The sequence below is a fragment of the Podarcis bocagei genome (genome assembly GCF_964188305.1).
Source record: "Podarcis bocagei genome assembly, chromosome: 1".
Taxonomy (NCBI): Eukaryota; Metazoa; Chordata; class Lepidosauria; order Squamata; family Lacertidae; genus Podarcis; species Podarcis bocagei.
In genome coordinates, this window is record NC_138125.1 from 84015027 (window position 1) to 84027528 (window position 12502).

Genomic DNA, 12502 nt, shown 5'->3' on the forward strand with positions numbered 1-12502 from the left:
GAAATATTTAATTACAATGCAAACAGATACCATGACTCCAGGATATCTTGTAAATTAGAAATAAAGAACGCACAATACAGCTATTAAGTACTGCAAGAACAACCATTGCCAGGTCATGGAAATAATTACAACTATTGACTTTGGATCAATGCAATTTGGTAAACAGCACTATTGGAAAAACTGACACAAAAATTAAAAGGAGCAAAAGGCCCAAAGAAACATGGCAATTTTTATGCAATTTGGTGTGATGTTATTGATTATATGAATAATGAGACATATGGAAGAACAGTACCCATAGTTAACAGCACAGTTTGGAATGCATGAAGCATATATTTTAATTACTCCCTATGAATTCCTATAAATCCCTGTACAGTGGTACCTTGGTTTTTGAACGTCTTGGAAGTTGAACATTTTGGTTTTTGAATACTGAAAACCCAGAAGTAAATGCTTCCTTTTTCAAATACACCTTCTGTTGCGTGTACATGTTATTTTTCTTAATTTTCTGCGGACTGCCCTTAGCGCCTCAGTTTTCGAAAGTTTCAGAATTCAAACGGTCTTCCGGAAAGGATTACGTTTGAAAACCAAGGTACCACTGTAAATTAAAATTGTTATTGATACAAAATACCTTTTACTGTTAACAATCTAAGCACACACATTATTATACATCATTTCATATCTGTAATACTTATGCTATATATATTTAACAAAACACTGTTAACAAATTCAGAAATGTTTATTTGCACATATACTGTTGTTTTATTTTAATTCTCAATTTATGTAACTGTTGCATGTTGTATTTCTAAATGTAATAAATATAATTAATATTTTTAAAATAAAAATATATGGTTAACTCTATACAGATACTTGATTTATCCATGTGATCACTGTCATTAACTTCTTTAATGTCTATGTTCAGCACCAAACACAGTGTGGTATGTGGGAGCAAATAACTACACACAGACACAAGGTGGGGTTTAAAATTGCCACACATTTACTGGTTACAGTTTATAGAGATCCGCATGGTAACATAGGTGCCATCTTGCACTGAAGATTGTGGGTGCCCACAACGAAGGGCTTCAGTTTTGCCCATTGACTTTGTGGGGGCCCAGTGCATAACTGTCAACTTACAGACTTGAAAATAAGGGACCAGCAGCCTCAAAAATAAGGGATCAGCAGCCAAAATAAGGGATTTTGCTTAACTTATACAGAAATCCGGCACTCATGGAGCCATGCTGCTTTGGCTGCAACTGACTGTGTTTTGCAGGGGGTTGGACTAGATCATCCTAAGGGTCTACAACTCCGACCAAAGAAGAGTGACAGACAAAACTGATGAATGACGTCGAGATGGCAAAGCTTACAGGCAGAATTAGAATCCAGGAAGAGGACCTCTTTAATAAAGAATGGGGAAAGTTTATCATTTATTTGAAAAGCTATTGTAAAGAGTTACATACATTGGTAGGATTGACAGAAAACTTGTAGTAAAAATTTGAACTATGGATGGACAGAGTTATGAAAGGGATGCAGAGGGGGAAATCAGTACATTAAGATGCTGCACTGGTTGGAGGGTATGCTAAGCAGCACGTCAGGGCTGCTGTCGTCCTGGCGCGAGGAGTTCCATCGGCACTTCCCTGCCCGAGAGAGAGGGAGGGAGACTCTTGCCCACGCCACCCGCGAGCCCGGCTTGAGGCGGTTGCGGCGGGGCCACAGCCGCTGAAGCTCCGCCCTTCTGCGTCCCTCCCCATCCCCTCCTCTTCCTCCTCCCTCAGGCCGCCTCTTCGGCTCCGCCACCACTGCTGCCTCCGGCTTCCCCTGGCAGCACGGTGGAAGTCTTGCAAGAGAGGGGCTGCCTGCCCACCCACCGCCACCCGTCTCCTCACGATGCGCCCCTGAGGGGGAAAAGGGAGAGACAGAGACGCGGCAGCTCGTGCACACGCTCTCTCAAGGCGGAGGACCCCGAGCCGCTGCTTCCCTCCCGAGCCAGGCGAGCATGAAACCCAGGAAATTTAAGGGACATCATTAATAAGGGACAGCAGCGGGACACAGCGCTGGGATAATGGAGTTTCCCGCCAAATAAGGGACAGTTGACAGCTATGGCCCAGTGCATGGTAAGGAGTAAAGATTCATTCATTATTATTATTAATAATAATAATAATAATAATAATAATAATAATTATTATTATTATTATTATTATTATTTATTATTTATACCCCTCCCATCTGGCTGGGCCTCCCCAGCCACTCTGGGCGGCTTCCATAGAAACCAAAAATATGCTAAAACATCACACGTTAAAAACTTCCCTGAACAGGGCTGCCTTAAGATGTCTTCTGAATGTCAGGTAGTTGTTTATCGCTTTGACATCTCGTGGGAGGGCGTTCCACAGGGCGGACGCCACTACCGAGAAGGCCCTCTGCCTGGTTCCCTGTAGCTTTACTTCTCACAATGAGGGAACCGCCAGAAGGCCCTCGGCGCTGGACCTCAGCGTCCTGCGCACAAGAAGAGTTTGGATTTGATATCCCGCTTTATCACTACCCGAAGGAGTCTCAAAGCGGCTAACATTCTCCTTTCCCTTCCTCCCCCACAACAAACACTGTGAGGTGAACTTCTCAAGTACAAACCAGGACACCCAATTTTTGGATTGACTTGCCTAAGATCCAGGACAAAGCGCAGCCTTTCGGAAATTCCCCCGGTGACATCAATTCCGCCTTTGAAACCTGGTAAGATCCGGACATATGGCTGCCCTAGTTTACAGGGATGGGACAGTTGTCTCCTTATCTGAAATCTGACAGCTGCTAGTTTATCAGACTGCTGAATAGTAAAAAATATTTCTGGAAACAAACAAAAGGATGTCAGGAACTGGTGTCAGTCCTGCCATCTGCCGAACCATGCTGGGTGCTGACACTGGGCCTGATTATTAACCAACCAATCAATCAATTAAATTTCTATACCACCCTTCATCCGAGGATCATAGGGCCTAGTGGTGGTTGACCTCTGTGGTGCCACTCCTTGCCGTCGATAAATTTGGGAAAAGGAAAGGTGGTGAGGAGGGTTTAGGAGAATCTGAAACTAGAGGCACCTGCTTCACCCCTGTGGTAATCAATTAATCAATAGATTAATCTACTAACAATCGCAGTCCTAGCACATATCCAGACTAGATGAATATATGCACCAGAAAGAAAAAGCAATTGATAATATTGATTATTGTTGCTTTGCTGCTGTTGCTTTGCTGCAGTTGCACTTCCCAAAACTTCACACTTGGGTTCTTTATTCTGTCTATGGAGAAAAATCCATAGGATCATAGCGTGGAGGAGCAAGATTGTTTTCTGTGGGAATCAAGGCATCACTGCTGACAGAGTTTGGCACAAAAACCATTGCCTGCAACATTGAAATTCAGAAATTCAGTATAAGAAATACAGTCATACTTCAGGTTAAAGACGCTCCAGGTTGAGCGTTTTCAGGTTGTGTCCCATGGCGACCCAGAAGTAATGGAATGCCACTCGTGCATGCACAGATGCTCAAAATGACATCACATGCATGCGCAGAAGCGGTGAATCACGACCCACACACGCGCAGATTGCGTTCTGCTCAGGTTGCGAACGGGGCTCCGGAACGGATCCCGTGCGCAACCAGGGGTACCACTGTACTTTTCTTGTCATCATTTACTTACCGTTGTCATCATGATGGATTACCTCAATACATTTTGGTTTCTGTTTTGTTTGAGTTTGCCTGTAAGTTCGCTCTATCACAGTTCTGTACAAAGTAATTTAGGTGTAGTGGCATACCTATCAGCTGTGTATGTATTACCATTTACTCTGGCTCCAGAGTGCTCACACTGCTGGTGTTTGAAGCCACGGTCACATGACATTAACCACAATCCATATCTACCCTGTGTAGTTTCTTGAGAAATGCTGGTGTTTAGCATGTTTCCCCTCAAATCCATCTGACTGGAAAATGTAAGTCACAGTTAAGTTAAGGTGTATACATTTGTAATAGCCAATGTGCATGCACAGATGACAGTACATGTGCAGGTGACAGCTTTTAGTGAACAGGAATTGCAGCGGGGGGGATTGCAGGTGTGGGGGAACCGAGCAGGTAATATGCATTGAATGAATATATCCTCACCCCATTTCTAGCGCATAATGCAATGGGGGGGGGGAATGACCTCACTGCATTTTCCGTTAATGTCTACACCACCATGTTAATATTTATTTACTTGATTTATTTTTATTATATATTTATTAAAAACAAAATGAGAATACAAATGGCACAAAAACAAACCAATAACCCACAAACACATTTAAAAGGCCATAGAATGTTAATCAGCCAGACGCCTGGTCATAGAGAAATGTTTTTGCCTGGTGCCTAAATATATATAATGAAGCCTCCAAGTGTGTGTGTGTGTGTGTGTGTGAGAGAGAGAGAGAGAGAGAGAGAGAGAGAGAGAGAGAGAGAGAGAGACCCATGCCACTCCTTAAAGGCTAGAATATATAAACATGGGAAATGAAAAGTCATCTTTTCCTTGGGATCCTCAGTAAGATCTGCTTAAACTCCAAGCAAGTTATCAAGCGCTTACCGTCTCAAGATTATAGAAGTTCTCCTGGCACCCAATGTGTGACATCAGAACGGTGATGCAGAACTCCAGCAAGCTGAACAAGAGCAGCAGGAAAGAGAGACCAAAGCCTATGTTCTGAAAAATAAAAGAAGTACCTTTAATCTCTCTCTCTCAGCCCTTCTAATTCAGCCACAACATTAGAAAGTGTGCAAGTAACCATCTTCTGGACCCTACTGCATTGAAGATGTAAGTGAAAAATTTGCCTTGGAAAGGGCTTGGGCACCGATGACAATTGTCTGGTCATGAGTTATGCCTGACATAGATGGAAAAACCTACTGTATTGGGGTGGAGAATTATAATGCTGCACACAGTGCTATTTTTCTAGAAAAAGGGGTGCTGGAACTCGCCATGAACTTCTCCCTTGTTCTCTTAGAATGCCAATGGCGTCCTCCAGAGAGGTGCCAGAACTCAGTTCCAGTGAGTTCCTGCTGAAAGAAGCCCTGGCTGCATCTAACACTGTACTAACTAGCACAAGTTCTTGCACAACAAAACTGCCAGTAGACCTGTTGTTGGATTCCTTAGATGTGCAGCCATGAGAAAATAGGTGCCTGGTAGCAAAAGGTTTTCTGAAACAGCAGGCAGCGTATCCCCTTTCTAGTTGATTATTATAATAACATTGTTAACATTAAGGATTTGGCGCCTCAGTTGGTGTATCCCTCTCCCCTCCCTAGCCTTTTAAAATTTGTATTATGTCTTTTGATATTCTAAGCCTGAGGGCAGAGGAGGTGTTGCCTTCACTGACCTATAAGCCACTCTGGGAGCAAGATGGTTCTGTCCAGCTTGCCAGAATGCCTAGTTTCTAAAGCTGCAGCCTAAAATGCAAAAAAGGGGGATGCATGGATAGAAGACTCAAAAGTGCAGCTTGAACTTTGCTTGCTATTTTCACTTAGAACTTGTTGGAAGGACAACGGCAGAAATCATTCCATGTGCAACTCAAGGATTAATTCAGTTAGTGTTAAACTCAACTAGACAAGAAGGGGCGGTAGAGATGTTGCTTAGCAACCAGGCAGAGTGGTATGATATTTGCTGAGGTAGTATATGCCCTGATTGGCTGTGTAGTTCTGAGGGAGCTTTTCCTCTGCATGTTTGTTTGAATGTCTCTGCTATGAATGAGGCCTGAAGTAACAAAGAGAAAACCCCCGTTTATTTCTCCTCAAATTATTGTTGCTGCTGAGTTTCCTCAGTAATGTGTAACCAGGCTTTCTTTTCTTTCTGGATTCCATCTGCATTATTTAAGTGATTTGGTTACCACTGCTGAAGAGATTAGTTGGCTTTCAGATTAAATAGTAGCTGGTCTCTTTGGCAGTGGGAACTGCAAGCATAACTCTGTGTATGGGATTTTCCATCTCTTTATACGTTTTATCAGTGCTTTTTTCTAAAAAGGGGTACTCTCATTTTCATACCCATACTGAAATACTGCCCCTCAATGATGCCAAAGCTAGATTCACAAAATGTTTAGGGGTATGTGTACCCCTGCATCCCCCCCGAAAAAGCACTGCATATTACTGTTAGCGTTCTTGTTCTTATTCTATTATATATTCATTGTTTTACTCATAAAAGTGACTCAGAACAACCTACAAACACAATTGATATGCGAAAATCAATTACAACAAACAGAATAAATGAAAACCTAAAAAACAAACACATCTATACAAATAAAAGACTACTCTGGCAGATCCTGCCCAGTCAAAGGAAGTCGCAGATATTAAAAACCCTTCAAACTAAGGGACAAAGAGGGTGCGAGTTTTGTCTGGCTCCTAAAACTGGACAACGAGGGTGCCAGATGAGCCTCCCACAAGTGGGGAGCTACCACTGAAAAGGCCTGCTAATGTGTTGCTACCCTCCAACAGTGGCGTAGCGTAGGTTGTCAGCACCCGGGGTAAGGCAAGTAATTTGCGCCCCCTAGCCCGTGGATTTGCGCCCCCAAACCCGTGGATTTGTGCCCCCTAACCCTAACCCCCAGATGTTGTGCCCGGTGCGGCTGGCCCCCCTGCACCCCCCACGCTACGCCACTGCCCTCCAAATCTCCAAGGAGGGGGTGCACTGAGCAGGACTTCAGATGATGATCGCAGGGTCTGGGTCGTATGGGGAGGTGTGGATCTGAGCTGAATAAGGTCAAAACAAAAAACAACCACTTTGAGTTGAGCCCTTCTTGGATGTTACCCAGAAAAGAAGTTCTGCACGGAATGCTGCATTCACTTACCTGTGACCAATAATAAGGATTGCCTCGATTGAAAGCCAAATCACTTATATATAGAATGGTGCCAGCTGCTGACATTACAGAGCTTGTGATGTGCATTCCCACACTGCTTTTCGCCTGAAACAGACAGTCAAAGAGCCAGTTTACTAAAAAATACAGAGGCAGAATGCAGGTCTCCTGAAAGACAAATCATTTATTACTTACTGACTGACTTTGTTAGTTGCTTTATGTTGCCTAGGGCAACGCAAAGCAACGTAAATCAATTTATCTAACAAATAGAGTCACGCTCAGTCCATGAGAAGCAAAGCACCTGTTCTGCAAGTAGCCTGAATTTCAAGCTGTATTGGAGTTTTCCTCAACGGTCATTTAAACCCAGAGAAAAACTGAAGTGGCTGAGGGCACTGTGGTGGCAGTGAACTAAAAACACAAATACAAATTAACATAAAAGCATATCACAATTTAAAAGCAATTTAAGACAACCCCACCCTACCCCAAGTAAAAAGACACCCACCCCCATTAAACACTAACTTAAAACTATCAAAACAATTAAAAACAGTTTAAATGTTTCAGATAGTTGGAGCCATGGAAGCATACCCCAACCCCAGTTGTATTTCATCAGTCAGTCTGGGTCTCAGCTGCCCTCCTAGGCCAGATGGACATGGTCTGCCTGCCAGGCAGGGGACAGGTCAGGCGAGACTCACAGCCACAGGTCTCAGGCCATAACAAGGTGGGGTCTGAGGCATAGGGAGCAATGGGAGGTATGTAAGGCAGGCCAAGACCCACAGCCCAGGTGGGGCTTGCTAGCTTGAGGAGAAGGCCAGATGCAGCAATCAGCATGCAAGACAAAAAAGTGAAGCAAATTTGGCCAGGCCATTTGGGTTTGTGGCGCAAAACCAGCACAACACTTTGGCACTGGTTTGGCACTTTGGAGTCAAACAGGACGAGGTTGGGTTTGTTAGCTCTTTACTTGTGACCCCAGTTTGAGTGTCTATTACTCAGTTTAGGGGGTGGCACAAAACGTGGGCTCGCAGCACAAAATGGCACAAAAATAGCACAAAACGTTGGCACCTGTTTGGAGTCCATTCAACAAGTTTGTACTTTTTTGGCATTAACTTGTGAGCCCAGTTTGCTTTGTCAGTTACTTGGTTTGGGGGGGCAGAACAAAATGTGGGGTTCACAGCAGAAAACAGCACAAAGCTAGCACAAAACTTTGGCATTGGTTTGGGAGGATGCAGAATTTTAGGGTCACACATAAATGAAGCTGCATTTATCATTACTGCTAAACAAATTAATATTTCTCCTTTACTATATCAGTAGCATGAACAATAGGGCTTCCCAGCCATTAAGATTGGCTGTTATAGAACTTTCTCTCTCACCAGACAGCGTGTTTGATGTTTCTCTGCTGACATCGACATGCTTCCTGAAACAATGAACTGTACAAAAAAAGGGGGAAATATGTGTTTAACTGCAGCTCACTTCAAAAAATAAAAAACATACTCTCTATTGAGGAAGAAACCTGAGTTATATTGAGACAATAGTACCTCTTCTCTCTTTATTTTATTGTGTAGATTAGTCACAGCAATTACTCATTCTCTACATACGAAAGGTCAACAGCTTGATAAGAGTTAGAAAATAGATACCCTTTCAAAACTCCGGATTCATAACCAGAAACACAGAAAAACAATGGCTCTCAAAGGTAAATGAAATACTACTTACAAATGCTCCACCCCAAAATGGATAACCTCCAACAGCAGCAAAAGATATATAGGAGTGACCAATAAGAAAAAGTAGGAGCGCTCCAAAGCCGATTTGCATTAATCCAATTAAGATCTGGACAGTCTATTGGAAGAAAATGTGCAAACAAGGTAAAAAAATTCTGCTCGTTCTTCAAAAAACATGAATTTTTACTCATTAACACAATCTGAAAAACACCCAGAAAGATTGGTCTGTCTATTCCTTTGGGTAAATAAAAATTTTAAAACAGGATAACTTCTCAAGAGGCTAGAGAGAACACCATGTGCATATAGATATATAGGCTGCATAAAGGTGGGGTGAGAGAAATTCAGAGAAAGACATTAGATTATAGCCAGACAGACTGATATTGGGACTAGTATCTGCCTCATCGTGAGGTAACAAACACAAGGCAGAAAGAGAAGGGAGGAAATCAGTATAAGCATGCATAGGATTGGCATTGCTACAGATTGGCTATGTTTGAAATGAACTGATTAGATCTTTAAAACTGAGTGCTGCTCATTTGCAAACCTGAAGTTTCCTTTAGTGCAAAACCAGAACTTTTAAAAATTTATCCTGGTCCCAGAAAAGTTCCCTGAAAATGCCACCTTAGTCACCCATTGACTTCTATGAACCTTAAACATTTTGTCTACAGTTTTTGCTGCCCATATCCAGGAATATATTTTCAACTATCTCAGTTCCAGACTTCTATAATAATCAGTGCCATAAACCTATGTAAATGTGTGCTAAACTTTATGGATGACTTGACATTACCTCAACTGATAGAGGGACTCATATTTTGAAGGAGCCCCCCTTCAGAAGGGTTTTCTAGCAATCGTTTAAAAATAAGTGTCTCAGAATTCCTATTTTGAATTAATGTGGGAGTAATTCAATCACTTTTGGGGATACACTATTTTCCCTCTGTTTGGGGGTGAAGAAGAAATCTTCTCTCTTAGACTACTAGCTGGCTTGTTAAGAACTCCTGTAATGTCCATTTCAATGTCCCCATGCCCCAGTCGATCAGTCACTGAGTCAGCCAATAGGGGCAAGCATCTTGAATTCATAGAAAATCTGAGACTAATCTGTATGAGTCTTCCTCAAATTCTTGCCCTCTGGATATTTTGGGTTAGAACTCACATCACCCCTGATCACTGACCATGCTGTCCGGGGCTGTCTGGGAAGGCTGATCTGGATTATCTCTTTTGGCACCACCTTTCTCAACCAACTTCTGTTGTTCAGTGTAAAAAAGTCTGATTATCCTTCCTATTATATTTTTGGCACCACCCCCCTTTTAAATTAATCCCTGTTGATCAGTGTAATAATATCTGGTGTTTGGTCCTTCCTGCACTGACCTCACTCTTGAAGGAAAGGCACTATTGTAATTTTTTTCAGCTGGAACTCACCAGAACTCAGTTCCGGCACCTCTCAGGTGAGTGCCATTGCCATTACCATCATACCTTGGATCTCAAACGCCTTGGCTCCCGAACAAATTGGCTCTAGGACAATTGAAACCTGGATGTGAGTGTTCCAGTTTTCGAACAATTTTTGGAAGCCAAATGTCTGGCGTGGCTTCCGATTGGCTGCAGGACCATGCTTTGGTTTCTGAACGTTTTGGTAGTCGAAAGGATTTCCGGAACGGATTCCGTTCGACTTCCAAGGTACAACTGTATAAGAGAAAAAGGGAGGTGTTCATGGTAAGTTCCAGCACCTCTTTTTCTAGAAAAACAGACTGCTCACGATGCACCTAAATGTGAGCAGATCTGACACACTTACCCCCAGAGTCCTGGTCTCCATTTTGAGGAGTTTTCCCCATGTCTTCACATGCTGAGGTTGGTTGCTGGGGCTTCCAACCTGCTGGCCAACATATGGCATGTATTGTGCTGCCCCTGCTGGTTGGATAACAGCACCAGGGATCCCCTCGCCTGCCTGGATTACGTTCGCAGCAATTGCAGGAATGTACACCACCGTTCCGCTAGCCATTCTCCCTTGATGCGTTGCCATTGTTTAGATATCTTCAAGCAAACTAATAAACCAAAGATATAAACAAAAGAAAAGGGGAACTCTCACATTTGGGGACATGTTACTAACGTACCCCCAACATGCACAGCCACATATTCATACATGATGCGATATATATACTAAAACTGAGCCCATGAAATTGTGCTTCCTAGCAGTGGGTTGACTCATGAGCCAGTGGTGCATTATTTGTGAGCAATTGCTATCCTGCTTTTTGCCTAAGGCAGCACACACAGGAAAATTCTTGGTCAAGGGCAGATAAGGGACAGAAGGAAATAAACACCAGTCCCAAAAACTGTTTAATTAATGCCAGGAATTGCAATCAATTACTAGTAATTTCTTCTTTGTCTAAAACAGAGTAGCCCAAACTACTAACGCAGAACTTCCTTGTTTTTCAGCCTGCCCTACAGTGGGAGTTTCAGTTTTCACACCATACCATATGAGGTATTGTCTCCTCTTTAGTCAGGATTGCATTTCACAACCGTAATGCTGCATAGTAAGTTTAAGTTTCAGAACAGTGGGAGAGCGAGTGTAGCAATAAAATGCATTTTGCGGTTAGGGGAGATTCACAGCAAGGAATCAAAGGCAAATTCTTGGCTATATTCAAGATCCACCTGCAAAAAAAAAGGGTGTTTTTTAAGAGGTGTTTGAGGTTATTTTGTAATACTGTACTTCTCTCTCTTTCCGGGTGTGTAATTGGCATTCCTGAGGAAATTATCTGTATATATTTGGTACGCTGTGATGAATGCAGCTACCCTCAAACACTCCCTAAACAGAGTTCCTGATTTCAGCAGAGGGTTGCCAACATTTTACTGTGACTGTGCTCTTGTGCCTTTCATGGCAGCTTCACCTAAAGTGATTAGGAGGGGATTCTGCCCATGCAAGGGCACCATCTCGCCCTCAGCATCGTGGGTGCCCAAGCACCCATGGCTCCCTGGAGCTGGCTTCTATGTGCCTATGTCCTATGTTGTGAAAAGCTCCTAGCGATTTCAGCAGATGTTGGTAAAGTCATTTTAAAAATCAGTTACTCTATCGCAGGGACCCATTGGGGAGGCATCCACATTATTCTGCATCCATGTTGGCTTTCTCTTCTTCTGATCCGTTGAAACTTTTCACCACACAGGCCTTCATGCCCGAGGCAGCCACAGATCACAGCTCTAGCCGTTATCTTTATGAGGAGTTCCCATGGGGGAGAAGGAAACTTCAGTGGTTCAATCAGTCACTGTATAGCTTTAAATCCTGACTGTAAAGATTCTTATCGGAAGAGTTTGGCCAGCTCTCTCTGCCACTAACAAAGCAAAACTAACAATGCATCTTGTGTGCCATACAATTGCTGGGAAGAACTGGCAGGAAAGGGCACTTAAACCTGTCCCAGCTCACTGCCTCTCGCCTCTAAATGCCCCCTACCTGCATTTCAGGAAAGAAATTGGCAGGCATTGTAGGAAGGGTGAAGCACCCCTCTCGCCCCACATTTATGCCCACAGTTCCTCCCCAGCAAATACTCCCTCCCTTGCCTCTCCCTTAGTAAGCCCGAGCTGCAACACACGCCTAAATATTTTTACAGTACCTGTTTCTGCCCTTCTGCTTATTCAGGAGTGAAGGCAGAAGCTCTTAGCTCATCTTCAGGAGCTCCTTCATGCCTTTCAGAGGCGGAGAGCTGCGGATCAAAAGGAAGCACTGTTCCCCAAATTAAGATAACGCTCTCCAGATGTACTCACGTTACACCGGCGGCCCCTTGTTCCTTCAGCAGGGAGTGAAAGGCACAACACGAAGAATTTGGCCAGCCTCATCTTGTCCTTCCCATTCCCCTTTCGGGGAAATTCGCTCCTTTTGTTGTGATGCGCATCTGGCTGCAGCCTCCTTTCCCCACCCCGGAGAGTCTTTCCATTCCATTCTTGCCAAGGAGATTCTGAATCCGGACCAGAGAAGCTGCGCAGGGGCCTCT

At 43.4% G+C, this 12502-nt stretch overlaps 1 protein-coding gene across 1 annotated transcript; it reads right to left on the reverse strand.

The window, feature by feature from the left end:
- Positions 1-2589: 2589 nt before the first annotated feature.
- Positions 2590-12468, reverse strand: LOC308590840 (membrane-spanning 4-domains subfamily A member 15-like). Its single transcript, XM_081201112.1, has 7 exons — positions 12276-12468; positions 10315-10564; positions 8527-8649; positions 8187-8243; positions 6814-6927; positions 4572-4685; positions 2590-3373 (listed from the first exon to the last, which is right to left on the reverse strand). Exons 2-7 carry the CDS (start codon positions 10540-10542, stop codon positions 3272-3274), a joined length of 738 nt encoding a protein of 245 aa, XP_081057238.1. The 5' UTR covers positions 10543-10564; positions 12276-12468; the 3' UTR covers positions 2590-3271.
- Positions 12469-12502: the final 34 nt, after the last annotated feature.